The 22,513-nt window shown below is 45.3% G+C and overlaps 1 protein-coding gene across 3 annotated transcripts in view; it reads left to right on the forward strand.

Moving 5' to 3' along the window:
- Window positions 1-22,513, forward strand: part of ATP8B4 (ATPase phospholipid transporting 8B4 (putative)) — a 498,700-nt gene that overhangs the window by 187,541 nt on the left and 288,646 nt on the right. For all 3 annotated transcript variants that reach the window (XM_063926015.1, XM_063926016.1, XM_063926013.1), the window contains one exon: window positions 14,409-14,470. In XM_063926015.1, coding sequence (XP_063782085.1) covers window positions 14,409-14,470 — 62 coding nt within the window. The remainder of the gene's footprint in view (window positions 1-14,408; window positions 14,471-22,513) is intronic.

Consider the following 22,513-nt stretch of genomic DNA (forward strand, 5'->3'; position numbering starts at 1 on the left):
GGTACCCATATAGGCCATTAAGCTCAGGCTGAAGGAATTCGCAGCCACAATTTTCGATTCCACTGGTCGCTCCGCACATAAGATTAGTTGCTTATGTGCAGAACGATTGTACCGCACGTAATTGTGTGCATTAGTTAGTAACTTGACCCAGTACCATTTGCGTACGCTAGAGGGATCATAAACGCTATTTGTACATTCTAACATGATTTGTGTAATTTTTTTATTTTAAGGGAAGTTCGCTGGTCACTTGGGAACTATCCAACAACCAATAGTTACTGGAAAGGGTTAAGTGCTCTTCGGATCACACCCACATGTTCCAGTAAATAGAGGTTCAGGTCGCAGGGGCCCTAGGTCGAGTACGCCAGCGCTAGGGCAGTGTGTGGGCGTATTGGTCGACGTGGGCGAGTGAGTGGAGTACTCGGTAAACTTCCGCCGGCGGCCTACCCCGGACATCTTGGTTTTTGTAAGGGTTCGCTGAAGACCCTGATTTGAAGGTCAGAGGTAGTGAAAGCAACACCTGCAAAGATGGGGGCCAGTTGTTCAGGTAGGGGGCGATCAACCTCGGTTCGGGTTGACTTAGTAAACCGGCCAATAGAGTCGGCAAGGATAACGTGTGATACAGACCGGGAAGTCCGAAATGGATCACACACAAAGGTATTGTGCAATGAATGGGAAAGAATGACTGTGCATGACGGGGAAAAGTTCCCACAGGTAGGCAGTTTTGGTCCAGAGGTGTTACAAAATTTAAGGAGAAGGATATGTCTCATTAAATCTGCAAAGAGACTGATCAAACATTATGATTATTTACAGTTATGGCAACAGGAAGGTGAAATACAAGGAGAGTTAGCTTACACAGCTGACTCTCACTGTGGTAGGAAAAATATGGCAACAGGGGAGAAGGTGGTTACAGAGAATGGCACACTGGTGTATGATAAAAATGCACTTAGCAACTGTATTATAGATGATAAGGATAAGTGTAACAAATGTAACAATGATAAAAGTAAAACTGTTAAATGTACAACTGTTAACCTGTGCAAGTCGCACCCCATGTTAAACTTCCCTCAGGATTACCAGCAAGAAAGTGAGCCCAGCACGATGTCGGCACCTTTTCCAGCAGCCATCACACAAGACATCCAGGTGGACGCGACCAATTCGGTAAAGGCAATAATCAAACCCCCTAACGGAGGGTCAGGTGAGGTCGTGTCCACAGGTACGTACGGTGTTATATATCACGCACAAACAAATGTACCTCATATTGTAGAACCAACACAAGATGATGTAATTGAGTTTAATCCTGTCGGGGTGATCACAGTCCCTAATGGGAAGACTGACGCTCAGGGAATCATTCCCGTCAAGGACAGTGCAATGCGCTGTCCCTGGTCTCGGACGGAATTAAGGTCAATTATGTCTGAATTTCCTGATCCTAGGAAAGATCTAGTTGCATGTCAAAGGTTTATTAAAGAACTAGGAAACTCCACAGAACCCACCAACAAAGATTGGCGGACAGTGCTGAGGGCAGGTTTGCCCTCCAGTGTTGACCCTGCGAAATTTATTGCTGATTGTAAATTAGACACAGAAGTACCTCAAACGGAGGAACACAATCAGGAATGTATTAAGCAGATCAACCGACAGTTAGGAGTATATTTCCCAGCCGTTGTCGAGTGGAACGAAATCTTCTCCATAAGACAAAACGAAGGGGAAAGTACTTCTAATTATTTCCATCGGGCATTGCAGGACATGACTAGGTATACAGGTATAGAAAACATTGAAACAAGTGCACCGCATAGAGAAGTAGCAGTATTTGTGTTAATGGATGGTTTAAAGGAAGTGTTGAGAGCAAGGATACAGACCACCAATCCATACTGGAGAAATAACTCAGTGACTGCATTAAGAAAGTCCGCTGTTGGGCATGAGCAAAACATCATCAAGCACAGGGAAACACAGAGAAGTAAGAAGCCTCAGATCCCTGTGGGTAAGTCAAAGGTGATAAGGTGCTATAATTGCCAGAAGGAAGGTCATTATGCAAGAGATTGTAGATCAAGAAATTTACAGAAGGTATATCAACCCCCTAGACAACAACATAACCACGGTATCCAAGGAATCAGGGAAGGACAGGGAAAGCGGTTGATGGTGATGAGCATCCAAGCGTTTGAGGAGGCATCAAATCAACCAAGACCTCAGGTCACTGGCACTTGGAGAAAGCCCAGGGTTTGTTATCTTTGTAAAAGAGAAGGGCATTATGCCAGCAACTGTAACAGCCCACATAAAGTCAGACCCCCTAGACAAGAACACGAACAAGAGTCATGACACAAAAAAAAAAAAAAAAAAAATTGTAATCAGGGCTCACATAGAAAGGAGTTTGGGCCGCACCTGTACTATGCAGTTAGGAAAGGTGATCATTAGGACTGATAGTAAACCTGAGGTTACAGTTAATGATATTGGGAGGTCAGTTCCTTGAAGGCACAAGAACGGCCGGGTAAACGTTGTAATTTATCTGTAAATGTTCTTTTTCCCCATCTCTGATGTTCATCGGCAGAACTCAAACATCACATAGCTATTTGGTCCTTGCAGAAGTCTACCAAACCCCAGTGTGACCTACCGACATCGATGTGTCCTGGCCAGGCGCAAAACGGTGGGGTGTGGAAATACTGGTGGGGAGGGGACTTCGCAAGGACACCAGTGGATGTGTTGGTGTGACAGCCTGATGGTGAGCTGAAGATCTGACAATGTTTTTTTTTGTTGTTTAATGCAAAATGTGATGAATTGTTCTCTCTCTCGTTTGTTTTTCTCTCTTCTCTTCTTTCTCATGTTTTAAAGATGGTATGTCACACATCAGTTGGACAAATGGTAATGCAAGATTTTTGCTCCTTACAGAAAGATCGCAGATTTGGAAGGAATATTGTATTACCAGAATGTTCGTTTGGAAGACTGAGAGACAGCCCCTTTGAAATGACAGCAGAGCAAGAAGAACAACAAGACTAAAGGACAAAAGCATCATAACAGTTTTTCTTTCCCCTCAAAGTATTTTTTGTGCCCCCATTACAAATTTCTCTTTCTCCTCCTGTAAGATGGACTCGCCCCAAGAGACTGCAGTCCGTGTTTTCCTGTTGACCATGATGTTGACCAGAGCAGTCTGTTTCGGTGAGAGTACCAGTGAGGTCGAGAAAGGATCCGGAATGGGTTTCTGATGACTGAGACGGAGGCGTAAATTTCCAATAGCAACACAATCACCAAGCAAAGGCGAGTACCAGAAAACGATCTAGCAGCCATGTTATTTGTAGACATTGTGAAGGATTGTTAGCTAAAAAGAACTGCATCTGTGGGCATTGTGACAATATAGTTGAGGATGGGTGCATCAAGAAATGTCAGTCCAGTTTTAATGTCCACATGGACCGGCATCCATTGAGTGACTATCACTCCTTAGTGGGTTAAGTGTTAAATCAGACAGACTGTTGGGTATGCTCTCAAGTACCTCAAGGCCATAGCAAATCAGGACTAGTACCATTCCCTTTAACTGTAGGAGAGGTACTTGAGCTAAGTGGTGGGAGGCCGGTGGACAAGAGGTTTAATATCTCTAGTCCTCCTAGTTTGAAGCTCCACCAATATCATGTGGATAGGTCCTTAGTATGCTTTAACATTTCCAATCCCCGAAAGCCGGGAAATTGGGAAGTGTCATGGAGTAATCAAACCATGACCTTTTCATACAGACCCGACAGAATGCCCATAGACACAGAACTTATACGCCAGATAGCCGACCATAGGAAATTTTTCCGGTATAGGTACACTTTAGGAAGTAGGACCATGCGAGTTGGAGAGGTATCACCAGGATACTGTGCACAGATCGTACAAACTGATACGTGTACTAAACAGATGGGAGAATTAGGGTTAGGAGATTTCACATGGAAAATTTGTAACATGATAATGTCATACTCCGTCCCATATGTTCTCCCCGATGATGCATATTTCATATGCGGGAGGAAGGCGTATAATTGGCTTGCCCCAAACTCAGAGGGATTGTGCTATATTGGAAAAGTACTGCCTGAAGTAATGACTGTAACCCATAACAAAATGAAAGATATTCACCGCAGTGCCCAAGCTCCTTATACTCACACTCATTACGAGCACGTCGTTAAACGGCACCTGATAGAGAGGACAGAGCATTCAGCCTCTGATCTGATCCATGAATCCACCGGGATTCAATTCCTACTCGCGTTAGATATCAGTCGTACCGCCAGAGGAGTGATAAATTATAGATATATATCTGCGCTTGCAAATTTATTAGACAATATCACCGAAATGTATGACGACACATTCAGGTACACTGGGAAAGAGTTACAAGCCTACAAAACAGAACTGGTTCAGCATAGGATGATTCTCAATTACCTCACAGCTGTGACAGGCGGGTATTGTGTTACCCTAGCAACTCAATATGGAATAAAGTGCTGCACGTACATTACAAACAGCACGGAGGACCCAGCCGAGGTCATAGACCAAAAGATGGATGACATTTTACAATTAAAGTGGGAGTTTCGAAGGAAACACAATCTCACACTCGCTGCTGTGGGTAATGAGCTGACCAGTTGGGTGTCATGGTTGAACCCACGAAATTGGTTCTCGGGCTTAGGAGAATGGGCCCAAGGTATTATTATGGATGTAGGGAAATTTCTTTTGTGTACTCTGGGAGTCGTCCTATTGGTTGGCCTGATATTTAGATGCGCTCGGGTTTTAGCGAAGCGTAAAATTAATACCAGGGTGATGAGTCTAAGGAGCGAAGACACTGTACTAACAACAACTAATTTGATGTATGACCCAACAATAGAGACAATGTTGTGATGAAAATGTGATTCCACGGTCCGTTTCTTTCACCCGTTTCTCCTTTGTTTTCCTCCAAGGTACAAAGACATCCGCTTGGAAGAAGAATTTGACAACCTCTGTTATACAGACCATTGATGAACTATGCTACAAGCCCCATTTTCCTAGTGACTTTAAATTTTACGATAGCCCAAATATTTTAGTGACTAACTTTCTGGACAATGGAAAAGCTTTTGCCGTCATTTATAGCAAAAGCATCAGGAGACTACAGTCAACATGTACATCAAGACAAGACACAAGACAAGACCTCAATCGGCAAATGTATATTAAACTCACATAGTTTATGACTGCATTTACCATAATTGCTCTTATCTTCATTTCTACAACCTTCAGGTAATGACACATAGGAGGTCATTCCGAGTTGTTCGCTCGCAAGGCGATTTTAGCAGAGTTGCTCACGCTAAGCCGCCGCCTACTGGGAGTGAATCTTAGCATCTTAAAATTGCGAACTAAGTAATCGCAATATTGCGATTACACACCTCGTAGCAGTTTCTGAGTAGCTTCAGACTTACTCGGCATCTGCGATCAGTTCAGTGCTTGTCGTTCCTGGTTTGACGTCACAAACACACCCAGCGTTCGCCCAGACACTCCTCCGTTTCTCCGGCCACTCCTGCGTTTTTTCCGGAAACGGTAGCGTTTTTTCCCACACGCCCATAAAACGGCCTGTTTCCGCCCAGTAACACCCATTTCCTGTCAATCACATCACAATCGCCAGAACGATGAAAAAGCCGTGAGTAAAATTACTAAGTGCATAGCAAATTTACTTGGCGCAGTCGCAGTGCGGACATTGCGCATGCGCAGTAAGCGGAAAATCGCTGCGATGCGAAGATTTTTAGCGAGCGAACAACTCGGAATGAGGGCCATAGTCAATAGGGAATATAGGCACAGATATCAGCACTCACATATCCCCCCCATTCATGTATCATCAACTAAAATGTGCTACCCCATTTTGTTACAACCAAAAGCCGAAAATAGCTTGGTAAAGTTTGACAGCCCATCCACAGACCCTTGATACGGGATAAGAAGGAATTCAAATGTATACTTTGCAATACCTCGAAGCTTGATCTAAAACACGTACGGCACGATGATACATGACCCCTCAAACATGGATTCATACACACATGCTTTTACTATCTCACTAGGTCATACCTTTTTCCCACCTGATCCTCTCCTCCCTTTACCCAATCATAAGATGGTATTTACTCTATGACATATATTTTTCTTTTTTGAACTGTTTTAGGAAGTGGCAGTTATTGATGACTGCCAAAGGGTGGACTGTCAAAGTCGGAAAAATATCATGCTACACGTTGCCATATATCCACCCCATGCGCGTGCCTGCTGCACGTGCACATTCTCTCCCGTGCGTGCGGATACTCGCAGCCGCGTGATGGCGCCTCGGCCATGCGCTCGAGCGCGTGGTATGTGCATTTACGGTAGAGTTTGTGTGCGTCTAGCGGGCGACTCAATCGTTAAATAATAAAACCAAATAGTATGTTTTATAGATAATGTTCCCCTTAATAATGACTGTAAGTTTGTTTAATGTAAATGGTCGCTGGACAGAGGAATTCCTCTTTGTATGGTATGAAGGGTCAGACAGGGTTTGAGCAGCTGTGTCTGGTACCTAACTAAAGAACATTTTATTAGAAACAATCCGGTGCTGGTTAGGTAAAGATTAATCGCTCCTGCGTATAGTTATGGCCATTAGTATTTTCTGGACATTTACTATATTTGCGATTCATTACCCATGCGGCGGGAATCTTCAGATTCCCTCCCACCTGAGCAGTTTGATATAGTCACAGCCCACCTGTTCAAACTAACCTATGACCTTTTGTTATGATGCAGGGAGACATTCCTGTGTCCAATGAACAATGAGATTATAGGCCCCTTTGTAGTGTACTGTACTCAGTGTATATAAGATCAGCCAGCCTGGGCAGCTCTCTCACTCTCCACAAACGGTTTTCATATTGACTAACTTGGAGCTGGTACCAGGACTAGCGCAGCGATCGTTCCCAGTGTGTGTAAGTAATTCTCTGTAATCAACTTGTTCCCTGTTTGTATTGGCCATTCTCTCTCTCTCTGTTATAGTATAAGTTTGTGACGCTATTGTATATTTCTGTCTAGATATTCTGTTAGAATGATATGTTAGCTTGTAGTGTATGACTTGTAAACTGTTTCCCCTTTTCAATATAACAAAAAGCTTGTTAGTAAAGGTGTTGGAACCTTAGCAAGGTATCGTGTGTTCATTATATTGCAGAAGGTAATAGGAGCGTCTCAAACGCTCAAGCAGCTTTAGCATTAACAAGGTTAAACAGCGTTACATCGCTACAGTATTTCAGTACAAGGTTTACAGTATAAGAGCATCCTTTCTGTGTGTTACATTCAAGGTTTACTGATTGTCATCCCGTGAGCGTCTGCGCCGCTCGTTTTCTCCTCGCGGACTCGAGCGTCCGCTACGCTGGCAGCGTAGCATTACGGTAGTCGGCCGCCTATAGCGTGCTCGACACCACGCATTAAGCTGTGAGCGAGCGTGTCGCATGTGCGTCTCGATCACGGCCGAGCGTATGCTACGCTAAGTGCGTACCCTTACGGTACCCCATACGCCAATTGCGTACTGAGTCTCTTACCTATTTATTGTAAATGTTATAAGATAAATAGATAGCCTTATCAATATCTTTATATAAAAGAGAAATGTCCTTGTTTGCACAAATAAATGACCACTATTTGCAATTTAAAATTACGTCCAGCATTAACTAAATCCAGGGTGCCGTACTCCTCCTTATCTCTCCCCAAGGTCCGATTCTGTATGTGTAGAAAACAATGGGGGGCGCACAATGGTAAAGTATATAAAAGCAGTATTTACTGGTAATAGTAAAAACTCACATAAGTAAACATGTAGCAGCGTGGACACATCAAGCCTGGTTATATGCTGTTATATGTTTACTTATGTGAGTGTTTTAGTATTACCAGCAAATGCTGCTTTTATATACTTCACCCTTGTGCGCCGCCCATTGTTTTACACACACACACACACACACACACACACACACACACACACACACACACACGCTTGCCATAATATACCTTTAATCTAGGGGGAGGCAATCACGAGGCCACCTGTCGGGATCCTGTTCACAATGCCGGCACCGGATTCCCGACAGGCGGTGAAATGCTGCAGCAAGAATACCAGCTCCACAGCCTTTTCCCCCTCTGGGAGAAATAGAGAATAGATTCTGTGGCGAGCACAGCGGGCCACCGTGCCCGCAGCATGGCAAGCGCAACGAGCTCGCAAGGGGCCTTCTTGCACTCACCCCGCTGCCGGCATACTGGCGGCCAGGATGCTGCTGTTAGTATCTTGACAGCCGGCATCCCTGCCGCCGGTAAAAAGCATGTATACCATCTGGGACAGCTATTATTTACACAAGTTCTGTGGCTGATTAAAACCAATGAAATGTAGGCATGAACTCAGTAACTTAGTCAGACAGAGAACCTGTACAAATCATAGGTGTCCCGGATTAAAGGGATATTATGGTCTCCTCAACATTAGATCCACTGCCGATATATATTTCTATCAAAGAAAATGCTATAATTGTGTATTTGTTGAAAAGTTTGGAAACTTGGGGGAATCCTGTGTGAGTCACCACTGCAGCAGATCACCATATTGTGTTTGGATAAACATATTTTCATTTTGAATGAACATTTGTAATACATGAATACTGTTGGTATCTCGGAAGGCCCTTGATATATTTGATTCTGGAATCTTCAGTAGTAATGAAAACATAATTTCTCTGACGTCCTAGTGGATGCTGGGAACTCCGTAAGGACCATGGGGAATAGCGGCTCCGCAGGAGACTGGGCACAACTAAAAGAAAGCTTTTAGACTACCTGGTGTGCACTGGCTCCTCCCACTATGACCCTCCTCCAAGCCTCAGTTAGATTTCTGTGCCCGGCCGAGCTGGATGCACACTAGGGGCTCTCCTGAGCTCCTAGAAAGAAAGTATATTTTAGGTTTTTTATTTTACAGTGAGACCTGCTGGCAACAGGCTCACTGCAACGAGGGACTAAGGGGAGAAGAAGCGAACCTACCTGCTTGCAGCTAGCTTGGGCTTCTTAGGCTACTGGACACCATTAGCTCCAGAGGGATCGACCGCAGGACCCGTCCTTGGTGTTCGTTCCCGGAGCCGCGCCGCCGTCCCCCTTACAGAGCCAGAAGCAAGAAGAGGTCCGGAAAATCGGCGGCTGAAGACTTCAGTCTTCACCAAGGTAGCGCACATCACTGCAGCTGTGCGCCATTGCTCCTCATGTACACCTCACACTCCGGTCACTGATGGGTGCAGGGCGCTGGGGGGGGGGGGCGCCCTGAGCAGCAATAATTAGACCTTGGCTGGCAAAATAATCACAATATATAGCCCCAGAGGCTATATATGTGATAAATACCCCTGCCAGAATCCATAAAAAAGCGTGAGAAAAGTCAGCCAAAAAAGGGGCGGAGCTATCTCCCTCAGCACACTGGCGCCATTTCTCCCTCACAGCTCCGCTGGAAGGAAGCTCCCTGGCTCTCCCCTGCAGTCTGCACTACAGAAGGGTAAAAAAGAGAGGGGGGGCACTAAATTTAGGCGCAGTATAATAATTATAGCAGCTATAAGGGGATATAATTCAGTTAGTACCTGTATTATATAGCGCTCTGGTGTGTGCTGGCATACTCTCTCTCTGTCTCCCCAAAGGGCTTTGTGGGGTCCTGTCCTCTGTCAGAGCATTCCCTGTGTGTGTGCGGTGTGTCGGTACGGCTGTGTCGACATGTTTGATGAGGAGGCTTATGTGGAGGCAGAGCAGATGCCTATAAATGTGATGTCACCCCCTGCGGGGCAGACACCTGAGTGGATGGACTTATGGAAGGAATTACGTGCAAGTGTCGACTCCTTACATAAAAAATTTGACGACATGCCAAATGCGGGACAGCCGGCTTCTCAGCTCGTGCCTGCCCAGACGACTCAAAGGCCATCAGGGGCTCTAAAGCGCCCACTACCTCAGATGGCAGACACAGATGTCGACACGGATACTGATACCAGTGTCGACGACGAAGAGTCTAATTTAATGTCCACTAGGGCCATTCGTTGCATGATTGAGGCAATGAAAGAGGTATTACACATTTCTGATATAAACCCAGGTACCTCAAAAAAGGGTATTAAGTTTGGGGAGAAAAAACTACCAATAGTTTTTCCCCCATCTGAAGAATTAAATGAAGTGTGTGAAGAAGCGTGGGCTTCCCCCGATAAAAAATTGTTAATTTCTAAAAAGTTACTAATAGCGTTCCCTTTCTCGCCAGAGGATAGGTCACGTTGGGAAACACCCCCTAGGGTGGATAAAGCGCTCACACGTTTGTCAAAAAAGGTGGCACTACCGTCTCCGGATACGGCCGCCCTAAAGGAGCCTGCTGATAGAAAGCAGGAGGCGATCCTGAAGTCTGTATATACACACTCAGGCATTATACTGAGACCAGCTATTGCTTCAGCATGGATGTGCAGTGCTGCAGCTGCGTGGTCAGATTCCCTGTCGGAAAATATTGACACCCTAGACAGGGACACTATTCTGCTAACCATAGAGCATATAAAAGACTCAGTCTTATACATGAGAGATGCTCAGAGGGAGATCTGCTGGCTGGCATCTAAAATAAGTGCAATGTTCATTTCTGCTAGGAGAGGCTTATGGACTCGGCAGTGGACAGGGGATGCAGATTCGAAAAGGCACATGGAAGTTTTGCCTTATAAGGGTGAGGAGTTATTCGGGGATGGTCTCTCAGACCTAGTTTCCACAGCAACAGCTGGGAAGTCAGCATTTTTGCCCCATGTTCCCTCACAGCCTAAGAAAGCGCCGTATTATCAGGTACAGTCCTTTCGACCCCAGAAAAACAGGCGGGGAAAAGGCGGGTCCTTTCTGTCCAGAGGCAGAGGTAGGGGAAAAAGGCTGCAACAAACAGCAGGTTCCCAGGAACAAAAGTCCTCCCCCGCTTCTTCCAAGTCCGCCGCATGACGGTGGGGCTCCACAGGCGGAGCCAGGCACGGTGGGGGGCCGCCTCAAAAATTTCAGCGATCAGTGGGCTCGCTCACAGGTGGATCCCTGGATCCTTCAAGTAGTATCTCAGGGGTACAAGCTGGAATTCGAGGCGTCTCCCCCCCGCCGTTTCCTCAAATCTGCCTTGCCGACAACTCCCTCAGGCAGGGAGGCTGTGCTAGAGGCAATTCACAAGCTGTATTCCCAGCAGGTGATAGTCAAGGTGCCCCTACTTCAACAAGGACGGGGTTACTATTCCACACTGTTTGTGGTACCGAAACCGGACGGTTCGGTGAGACCCATTTTAAATTTAAAATCCTTGAACACATACATAAAAAAATTCAAGTTCAAGATGGAATCGCTCAGGGCGGTTATTGCAAGCCTGGACGAGGGGGATTACATGGTATCCCCGGACATCAAGGATGCTTACCTGCATGTCCCCATTTACCATCCTCACCAGGAGTACCTCAGATTTGTGGTACAGGATTGCCATTACCAATTCCAGACATTGCCGTTTGGACTGTCCACGGCACCGAGGGTGTTTACCAAGGTAATGGCAGAAATGATGATACTCCTTCGAAAAAAGGGAGTTTTAATTATCCCGTACTTGGACGATCTCCTTATAAAGGCGAGGTCCAAGGAGCAGTTGTTGGTCGGAGTAGCATTATCTCGGGAAGTGCTACAACAGCACGGATGGATTCTAAACATTCCAAAGTCACAGCTGGTTCCTACCACACGCCTACTGTTCCTGGGGATGGTTCTGGACACAGAACAGAAAAAAGTGTTTCTCCCGCAGGAGAAAGCCAAGGAGCTGTCATCTCTAGTCAGAGACCTCCTGAAACCAAAACAGGTATCGGTGTATCACTGCACACGAGTCCTGGGGAAAATGGTAGCTTCCTACGAAGCAATTCCATTCGGCAGGTTCCATGCAAGAACCTTTCAGTGGGACCTCTTGGACAAGTGGTCGGGATCGCATCTTCAGATGCATCGGCTGATAACCCTGTCTCCAAGGACCAGGGTATCTCTACTGTGGTGGCTGCAGAGTGCTCATCTTCAAGAGGGCCGCAGATTCGGCATACAGGACTGGGTCCTGGTGACCACGGATGCCAGCCTTCGAGGCTGGGGGGCAGTCACACAGGGAAGAAATTTCCAAGGACTTTGGTCAAGTCAGGAGTCGTCCCTACACATAAATATTCTGGAACTGAGGGCCATTTACAATGCCTTAAGTCAGGCAAGGCCCCTGCTTCAAAACCAGCCGGTACTGATCCAATCAGACAACATCACGGCAGTCGCCCATGTAAACCGACAGGGCGGCACAAGAAGCAGGATGGCGATGGCAGAAGCCACAAGGATTCTCCGATGGGCGGAAAATCACGTCTTAGCACTGTCAGCGGTGTTCATTCCGGGAGTGGACAACTGGGAAGCAGACTTCCTCAGCAGACACGACCTACACCCGGGAGAGTGGGGACTTCATCCAGAAGTCTTCCAACTGTTGGTAAACCGTTGGGAAAGGCCACAGGTGGACATGATGGCGTCCCGCCTAAACAAAAAACTAGAGAGATATTGCGCCAGGTCAAGGGACCCTCAGGCAATAGCGGTGGACGCTCTAGTGACACCGTGTGTGTACCAGTCGGTTTATGTATTCCCTCCTCTGCCTCTCATACCAAAGGTACTGAGAATAATAAGAAGACGAGGAGTAAGAACGATACTCATGGTTCCGGATTGGCCAAGAAGAGCTTGGTACCCAGAACTTCAAGAAATGATATCAGAGGACCCATGGCCTCTACCGCTCAGACGGGATCTGCTACAGCAGGGTCCCTGTCTGTTCCAAGACTTACCGCGGCTGCGTTTGACGGCATGGCGGTTGAATACCGGATCCTAAAGGAAAAGGGCATTCCGGAGGAAGTCATTCCTACGCTGATAAAAGCCAGGAAAGAAGTAACCGCAAACCATTATCACCGTATTTGGCGAAAATATGTTGCGTGGTGTGAGGCCAGGAAGGCCCCAACAGAGGAATTTCAGCTGGGTCGTTTTCTGCACTTCCTACAGTCAGGAGTGACTATGGGCCTAAAATTGGGTTCCATTAAAGTCCAGATTTCGGCTCTGTCGATTTTCTTCCAGAAAGAACTGGCTTCACTGCCTGAAGTTCAGACAATTGTAAAGGGAGTGCTACATATTCAGCCCCCTTTTGTGCCTCCTGTGGCACCTTGGGATCTCAACTTGGTGTTGAGTTTCCTAAAATCACATTGGTTTGAGCCACTTAAAACTGTGGATCTGAAATATCTCACGTGGAAAGTGGTCATGTTATTGGCCTTGGCTTCGGCCAGGCATGTGTCAGAATTGGCGGCTTTGTCATGTAAAAGCCCTTATCTGATTTTCCATATGGATAGGGCAGAATTGAGGACTCGTCCCCAGTTTCTCCCTAAGGTGGTATCAGCTTTTCACTTGAACCAACCTATTGTAGTGGCTGCGGCTACTAAGGACTTGGAAGATTCCAAGTTACTGGACGTAGTCAGGGCCTTGAAAATTTATGTTTCCAGGACGGCTGGAGTCGGGAAAACTGACTCGCTTTTTATCCTGTATGCACCCAACAAACTCGGTGCTCCTGCTTCTAAGCAGTCTATTGCTCGCTGGATTTGTAGCACAATTCAGCTGGCGCATTCTGCGGCTGGATTTCCGCATCTTAAATCAGTAAAAGCCCATTCCACAAGGAAAGTGGGCTCATCTTGGGCGGCTGCCCGAGGGGTCTCGGCTTTACAACTTTGCCGAGCTGCAACTTGGTCAGGGGCAAACATGTTTGCTAAATTCTACAAATTTGATACCCTGGCTGAGGAGGACCTTGAGTTCTCTCATTCGGTGCTGCAGAGTCATCCGCACTCTCCCGCCCGTTTGGGAGCTTTGGTATAATCCCCATGGTCCTTACGGAGTTCCCAGCATCCACTAGGACGTCAGAGAAAATAAGATTTTACTCACCGGTAAATCTATTTCTCGTAGTCCGTAGTGGATGCTGGGCGCCCATCCCAAGTGCGGATTGTCTGCAATACTTGTATATAGTTATTGCCTAACTAAAGGGTTATTGTTGTGAGCCATCTATTGAGAGGCTCAGGTTATAGTTCATACTGTTAACTGGGTATAGTATCACGAGTTATACGGTGTGATTGGTGTGGCTGGTATGAGTTTTACCCGGGATTCAAAATCCTTCCTTATTGTGTCAGCTCTTCAGGGCACAGTATCCTAACTGAGGCTTGGAGGAGGGTCATAGTGGGAGGAGCCAGTGCACACCAGGTAGTCTAAAAGCTTTCTTTTAGTTGTGCCCAGTCTCCTGCGGAGCCGCTATTCCCCATGGTCCTTACGGAGTTCCCAGCATCCACTACGGACTACGAGAAATAGATTTACCGGTGAGTAAAATCTTATTTTTTTCTTCTCAAACATTACGTTATTTTTCATATTTATCTTATACAGAGCATTTTGTATTCTAACTTTTACAGTTTCGACATAAAACTGACAATCAAGTGAACAACCGTCAGTCACAGGTGCTTCTCAGTGGCAGGTATGTAATCCCTAATTCCCTAGCTTGTCATTTTTCTAGACCTCATGCTTGAACGTAAATTGTACAGGAAATTAATATCCCTTTAGAATATAAGAATTACTGTATGCATTGTTTTAAGGTTTACCTCCCCAACCCCCAAAGTCAGTAAAATATGTTTTAGGAGCGTCAAAATTCGGTTTTTATTTATGTATATTTATAATCTTTCATGTACTATTGGTACTTTGTATTTTTATTATTACATTCACTTATTGAGTTGATTATTTTTCTTGTTAAATCCTTTTAGCTCCACTTATTCTAATCAAACAATAAAGGGCCTAATTCACAGTTGATCGCAGCAGCAGTTTGTTAGTAGTTGGGCAAAAACCATGTGCATTGCAGGTGGGGCAGATATAACATGCGCAGGGAGAGTAGATTTGGGTGGGGTGTGTTCAAACTGAAATCTAAATTGCAGTGTAAAAATAAAGCAGCCAGTATTTACCCTGCACAGAAACAATATACCCCACCCAAATCTAACTCTCTCTGCAAATGTTATATTTCCCACACCTGCAGTGCACATGGGGGGTCATTCCGAGTTGTTCGCTCGCAAGCGGATTTTAGCAGATTTGCTCATGCTAAGCCGCCGCCTACTGGGAGTGAATCTTAGCATCTTAAAATTGCGAACGATGTATTCGCAATATTGCGATTACATACCTCGTAGCAGTTTCTGAGTAGCTTCAGACTTACTCGGCATCTGCGATCATTTCACTGCTTGTCGTTCCTGGTTTGACGTCACAAACACACCCAGCGTTCGCCCAGACACTCCCCCGTTTCTCCAGCCACTCCTGCGTTTTTTCCGGAAACGGTAGCGTTTTTTCCCACACGCCCATAAAACGGCCTGTTTCCGCCCAGTAACACCCATTTCCTGTCAATCACATTACGATCGCCAGAACGATGAAAATGCCGTGAGTAAAATACCGAAGTGCATAGCAAATTTACTTGGCACAGTCGCAGTGCGGACATTGCGCATGCGCATTAAGCGGAAAATCGCTGCGATGCGAAGATTTTTACCAAGCGAACAACTCGGAATGACCCCCATGGTTTTGCCCAACTGCTAACAAATTTGCTGCTGCGATCAACTCTGAATTACCCCCATAGTTAAGTAACTTGCAATAGGATCTGTAGTATATTGTAGAATGTCGGAGGCTGGGGTTCACTTACCAGGTCCGATGGTGCTGGTCTCTTTGTACTGTAATGTCTCCGACGTGGACACGTGCCCAGCAGTACCCGCTGCAGTGAGTCTCTGGCCAGATGCTTCCCCTCCGATGGCTGGCTTCCTTCCCTGGCTGCAGTAAGTGCCTCTTCTCCCAGCAGAAATGAGCTGGCGCGGCTTCCATATGAACACAAGTGGCACTCTGTTTGAAATTTAAAGAGCGAGGCGTGCCAAAATGTGATGTTACGTTTGGCACCAAATTTGATTCTCTTCCCTATAAAGGAGTATGAGCACTGACAAGTGCCAGAGTATAGGCTCCCATACCATTCTTCAGCATCCAATGGGCCCTACACACTGAAAGATACCAGTGAAAGATATGAACAATCTCGTTCATTAATGAATGAGATATCGTTCATATCTTTCAGTGTGTAGGCACCAACCATGAACGATGCGCGGCCCCGCACTTGTTCATTGTTGGTGCCGGCTTGTTCATACCTGCAAGCTAATATGGACAATATCGTCCATATTTGGATGCAGTGCAATGGAACCGGATGACCGGGGGAGTGAAGAAACTTCACTCACCGCATCGCCCCATCCCCCTCCCAGCCGTCAGTTCAGCCGTATTGGCTGTCGGGCACCTCGCCCGAGTGTGTAAGCCCTTGGTCTTCTTAGTGCGTTTCTTACACGTTTCATGAATCTCTTTTTTCTGTGTCCTGTTCCCTGTGTCCACGTTTTCCCATCCGTCCTGACCCAGTGTGATGACCACATTACTGCCCATCTCATCGCAAATATTCAGTTCCAGCTCCGTACTTAGGCAGATCGTGGCCCTCTGTTTGGGCTCCTATCGGGCTCAGCGAAGCCCAAACCTCCGTTCAGGGGTCTCTTGTGAAAATCAGTGGCACGTTCTACTTCGGATCTCTGTTCTGGGTATTCGCCAATGGGTCATTCCATGTCAGTTCACCCAGGCATGGCACCCACCTACCCAGATTTTCATGATACTTTGTACACTTGATACTACCACATAGCTACTAACCCATGTCAATTTTTTTCTTCTCTAGGCTTCACAGTTTTCAAGATATAGGGGGTCAACGTTTCGAAAAATTGCTGGGAAATGCACTCTTGATGCTCTGTTTTTTTTCTGAGGTGTATCTGGAAAAAATCCACGTATCACTTTGAAATTTTGATCCTTTTGTCAATCAAAATATGGAGATTCCAGTAAAAAATGTTTTATCAATCTTGCCTGACTCCGTGAGTCATTATACATTCCTTTACTTCATACTTAATAATTTATTTGTTGCAAAAAAAAAGTGGATTCAATTAGCATTATCTACCTAAGGCAAATGAGTTATCATGTCCCTTTTTTGTTTAAATGAAACCTTAAAGTATATTTTAAATGACTATGAAAGAAAAATTATGGGATTTTGATTGCCTGTATGAGTATTTTAATGTTTAATTAATTATAATTCTCATGTTAAAAATGAAAATTACCATTAGGTACAAGTTTGCCCGCCAGGGGAGTATATTCATTTGTATATTTCTATGTATATGGGCACATTTCTAATTACACTTAGGGGAGTATTCAGTTAGCTGCAATAACCCATTTTTTGAGCTTTTTTTTAACTGCAATTTTACTGCAAATCGTGAAAGAACCCTATTCAATTAGCTGCAATAATTTATTGTCGATAATTTTACCATGAATTTCACTTTACCTACTCTGAACAGGTGCAAAGTTGGGGAAAATCTCTATTTTAAAGTAAAAATGTCAGGATTTGGTTCAGAACCCACTGGGACACCCCTCCCTCCCCTAATGACTAAGTAGGTACTTTGACGGTTTTAATTATTTTTAGCTGGTCAATAATGACATGTAATTTTTGGAATGAAAAAGTGCAAAGTGACGGAATTTGGGGATCAAGGTATGAGACAGGTGTATTAGGGTGCTTTATGAGTGGGACAAATGTTTTTAGGCTTGAAGATGGGAGTAGTCAGTATTTTTCCACTTTTTTTTAAGTCTCCCAAAATTACCCAAATATAAACTTATACCCCTTTCACACCGAACAAATAACCCGGTATCGACCCGGCAATATGCGGGTCAGCGTGCGGTGTGAAAGCGCCATAGCAGATATCCAGGGTCGCCTGACCCGGCAATTCAACCCAGGAATAAAGCAGTGTTATTCCCGGAATGAATACCGGGTCAATAGCAGCGTAAACGGGCTCAAGGGTCACCGTTCACTACAATAGAGAGAGGGGGCGTGGAGATGATCTCATCTCCCAGCGCTGCCCCCGCTGCCGGCTCCGCCCCTCGCTGCTATTGCAACCCGGCTGGCATATTGCCGGGTTGAGGAAGCGAGCAGCAGCGTCCAATGCCGGATCCCATCCGGGAAGGACCTGTTTCCAATTCCCGAGTGGGATCTGGCATTGGCGGTGTGAAAGGGGTATAATACTCATTTTTATGTACTCTGAATTTAATGAGAGCACTTATTTTGCTGGGGGGAAAAAACAGCATTTATGATTTTATAAATTTTTTTTTAGAATGCACATAAAGACCATTTGACATTAAGTACCCCAAATCTATTTAATATGACCTCTAATACACCTCTATACTGTTATCCTATGTTAGTTTGCCTTTTTTTGGGTACAGGCTAGTTTCCCCCATTTTCACCTACATTTTTCACGGTAAGAATCCTGTTTTCACAATTTTGGAATGGAACAGGTGCGAATTAAAAAATCATGAAAACAATATTTGCGTGAAAGCTGTTGCTGTGAAAAGTGTAGGTGAAAATGGGGAAATCAGCCTGTACCCCCAAAAAATGGCAAACTAACATAGGATAACAGTATAGAAGTATATTAAAGGTCATATTAATAGATTTGGGGTACTTAAAATGAGTCAAATAGCTTTTATATGCATTTAAAAAAAATGAAAAAGTTATAAAAGCTATTTTTTTTCCAGCAAAATAAGTGCTCTCATTAAATCCGGGGTACATAAAAATTGGTATGAGAATATATTTGGGCCGTTTTGGGACATGAAAAAAAAAAAGCGAAAAAAGACTGACTACTCCCATCTGCAAGTCTAAAAACATTTGTCCCACTCATAATGCACCCCCAATATACCTGTCTCATACCTTGAACCCCTAATTCTGTAACTTTGCACTTTATCACCCCAAAATTTACATGTCATTATTGGCCAGCTAGAAAAAAATAAAAACATGAAAATGTCTACTTAGTCATTAGGGAAGGGAGGGGGTGTCCAGGGGGGTTCTGAACCAAATCCTGACATTTTTACCTTTAAAATAGAGATTTTCCCCAACTTTGCACCTGCTCAGAGTAGATGAAGTGAAATTCATGGCAAAATTATTGACAATAAATTATTGAGGCTAATTGAATAGGGGTCTTTCACGATTTGCTGTAAAATCACAGTTTTTCGGGCAAAAAAATGGGTTATTGCAGCTAACTGAATACTCCCCTACATGTAATTAGAAATCTGCACATATACATAGAAATATACAAAAGAAAATGCTCCCCTGGCGGGCAAAATTATACCTAACGGTAATTTTCGTTTTTTAACAAGAGAATTATCATTAAACGTTAAAATACTCATACAGGCAATCAAAATCCCATTATTTTTCTTTCATAGGGGTGTATTAAATTGATGTCGAATCCTTTCCGACGGAAAGGATCTGACATCTCAGTATTCAATTAGCGGCCAAATCCTGTCGGATTTGGGCGTTCGCAACAATGCTAATCCGACTTTTTTTTAAAGTTGGATCGACATTGTCGGAAACGGGGCTAAAACCTGTGGGATTTGGGGGTATATTCAACTGAAGTGAGATCCATTCCGACATTCATTTGTCGGAATGGATCCGACCTGGGCTATTCAATGCATTCTCAATTCGACTTTAAAAAAAAGTCGAATTGAGTTGGGGGAGAGCCGCTGGCAGACGGGGGAGAGCAGCGCTACAGCAGCGGCTATATGGCCCCGTTTTCGACACAAGCACGCGGATTGGCAGCTATTCCGCCGATCCACGTGCTTTTTGACAAGTCGTATTCCTCGACTTGTTTAATAATTTGGGGTTAGATTGAATAGGTCGGAACCTTTCCGACCTAAAAAAGTCGAAAACTGCTGTCTTTTCGACAGACGGCAGCTTTCGACTTCAATTGAATATACCCCTTGGCCGCGAATCCGACAAAACACGTCCACCGATCCACATGCTTTCCGACATGTCGGATTTTCTGCATTGTTGGATAAACGGCACTTTTATTGAATACGTTGAATCTGGATTCGACCTTAAATTGCCGTTTATTCGACAAGTCGGCAAATCCGACTTGAATTGAATACTGCTCATAGCCTTTTAAAGTATACTTTACAGTTCAATTTAAACAAAAAAGGGACCTGATAACTCATCTGCCTTAGGTAGATAATGCTAATTGAACCCACTTTTTTTTTTTGTACAAAATAAATTATTAAGTATGAAGTATGGAATGTACAATGAACTCTCGGAGTCAGGCAAGACTGATAAAACATTTTTTTTACTGGAATCTCCATATCTTGATTCACAAAGGGTCAAAATTTCAAAGTGATACATGGATTAGGCACTGAGATGTGCTTTTTTTCCCATTTCCAAGCAATTATTCAAAACTTTGACCCCCTATGGGGTATATTCAATTGAAGTCGGATCCATTCCGACATTCATTTGTCGGAATGGATCCGACTTGGGCTATTCAAAGCAATCTGAATTCGTCTTTAAAAAAAGTCGAATTGAGATGCGGGCAGAGGGGGAGAGCAGCTCCAAAGGAGACGGTGGGGGCACAGGGGAAGAGCAGCGCCGGAGGAGATGGTGGAGGCACAGGGGGAGAGCAGCGCCAGAGGAGATGGGAGAACCGCGGGCACAGGATGAGAGCAGAGACGGGGGAGAGCCGGGAGTGCAGCGCTACAGCAGCTGGCAGCGTAGCCAGAGGATGTCACAGCCGTCGCTCACTGCAGCGTCCACCCGGCTCCAGCAAGCGGGACCTCGCTTGCTGGAGCCGGGTGGACGCTGCGGTGAGCGGCGGCTGTGACATCCTCCGGCTACGCTGCCAGCTGCTGTAGCGCTGCGCTCCCGGCTCTCCCCCGTCTCCTTCGGCGCTGCTCTCCCCCTGTGCCCCCACCGTCTCCTCCACGCGCTACTCTCCCCCTGTGCCCCCACCGTCTTCGGCGCTGCTCTCCCCCTGTGCCCCCACCGTCTCCTCCGGCGCTGCTCTCCCCCTGTGCCCCCACCGTCTCCTCCGGCGCTGCTCTCCCCCCTCTCCTCCACAGTCCCTCATCTCAGTCCAACATTTTTTTATGTCGGACTGAGATGGTCGGAAACGGGGCCAAATCCTTTCAAATTTGGCCCCGTTTCCCTCAGAAGTACGTGAATCGGAAGCTATACCGCCGATTCACCTACTATTCGACAAGTCGAATTCCCCGACTTGTCGAATAAAAATGCTGGGGATTGAATAGGTCGAATAATGATTCGACCTTAAAAAGTCGAAAACTGCCATCTTTTCGACAGACGGCAGCTTTCGACACTAATTGAATATACCCCTATATCTCAAAAACTGTAAGGCTTAGAGAAGAACAATTTGACATGGGTTAGTAGATATGTGGTAGTATCAAGTGTACAAAGTATCATGAAATTCGGAGTCAGTGTGTGTCATGCCTGGGTGAACTGACATGGGATGACCCCAATCCTAAAGTATGGGTCAGCATCCATGATATCCATCCGTGAGTTTGCGACACCTATAAATACAATTCTTTTAGTTAGAACAGAAAAGTGTCTCTAGTGGCTATTACTATGGGAGAATTTCTTGAAATTTACCTCTGGTTCCCCATTTAAAGTGTTCTGGGCTTACTCTCTGTGGAAGTTTAAGCTGAATGCAGCTTTTTCAGTCAGTTAAGACCACATGCCAACACTACGGGAGGAATGCATTTCTCTGCAACATCTTTGAAGTGCTGTTGCTACAACGCTCACAGTCAGAATACCAGCACCTCATGGGTACACACTGCCAATTCATACTCACATTCCATAGACGTTTACAGTAAAATGTACGATGATGTATTACCATAGCCCTCGGGTATGTGCGCAGCCAGACATCACCAAGAACTGGGTTCCTCCCTATGTGTTGGGCCACAGACAGTTGGGCAAGCTATGGTAAGCTAGGATCTAACACAAAGATTCAGCGCTCTAAACTTTTGAGGGTCCAGAGTACACAGGAACAGGTAGGGTAGTGATGGTGAGTATCTGGTAGATGGCAAGGGTGCATAGCAATACACTCTCTATAGTTCTTCTAGTAGACTAGAAGGAGGACTAGTATTTTCCATTAAACTGTCTGTACACCTAGTGGGTATGAGACTCCGGGTCGACAGCAATTAGGTCGACACCCATTGGTCGATAGTGGGTAGGTCAACATGGCCATTAGGTCGACGTGAACAAGGTCGACGTGCGTTTTTTATGTTTTTTTGGTGTCGTTGTCTACGTCAAGTGACGTTAGTGCACTGCGTCCCCTTGCGTGTCTCGTTTCGCTCGCCATGCTGCGGGCACGGTTAGTGCAGGTTACTGTTCAGTCGTAGTCCACGTGGATCGTAAAGTATGAAAAAAAAAAGAAAAGTGAAAAACTCATCTCGACCTTTATTCATGTCGACCTAATGGCTGTGTAGACCTATTTCTAGTGTCAACCTATCCACTGTCGACCAGTGCGTGTTGACCTAATTGGTATTGACCTAGAGTCCGGATACCACACCTAGTAGGGGTGGCTCAACCTCTTTATAATATCATTGCGATTTTGTTTCTGTGGGGTAACACACCAAAAATAGGTATAGCTGCGATTCTCCAAAAGGT

The sequence above is a fragment of the Pseudophryne corroboree genome, chromosome 6, assembly GCF_028390025.1.
Source record: "Pseudophryne corroboree isolate aPseCor3 chromosome 6, aPseCor3.hap2, whole genome shotgun sequence".
Taxonomy (NCBI): Eukaryota; Metazoa; Chordata; class Amphibia; order Anura; family Myobatrachidae; genus Pseudophryne; species Pseudophryne corroboree.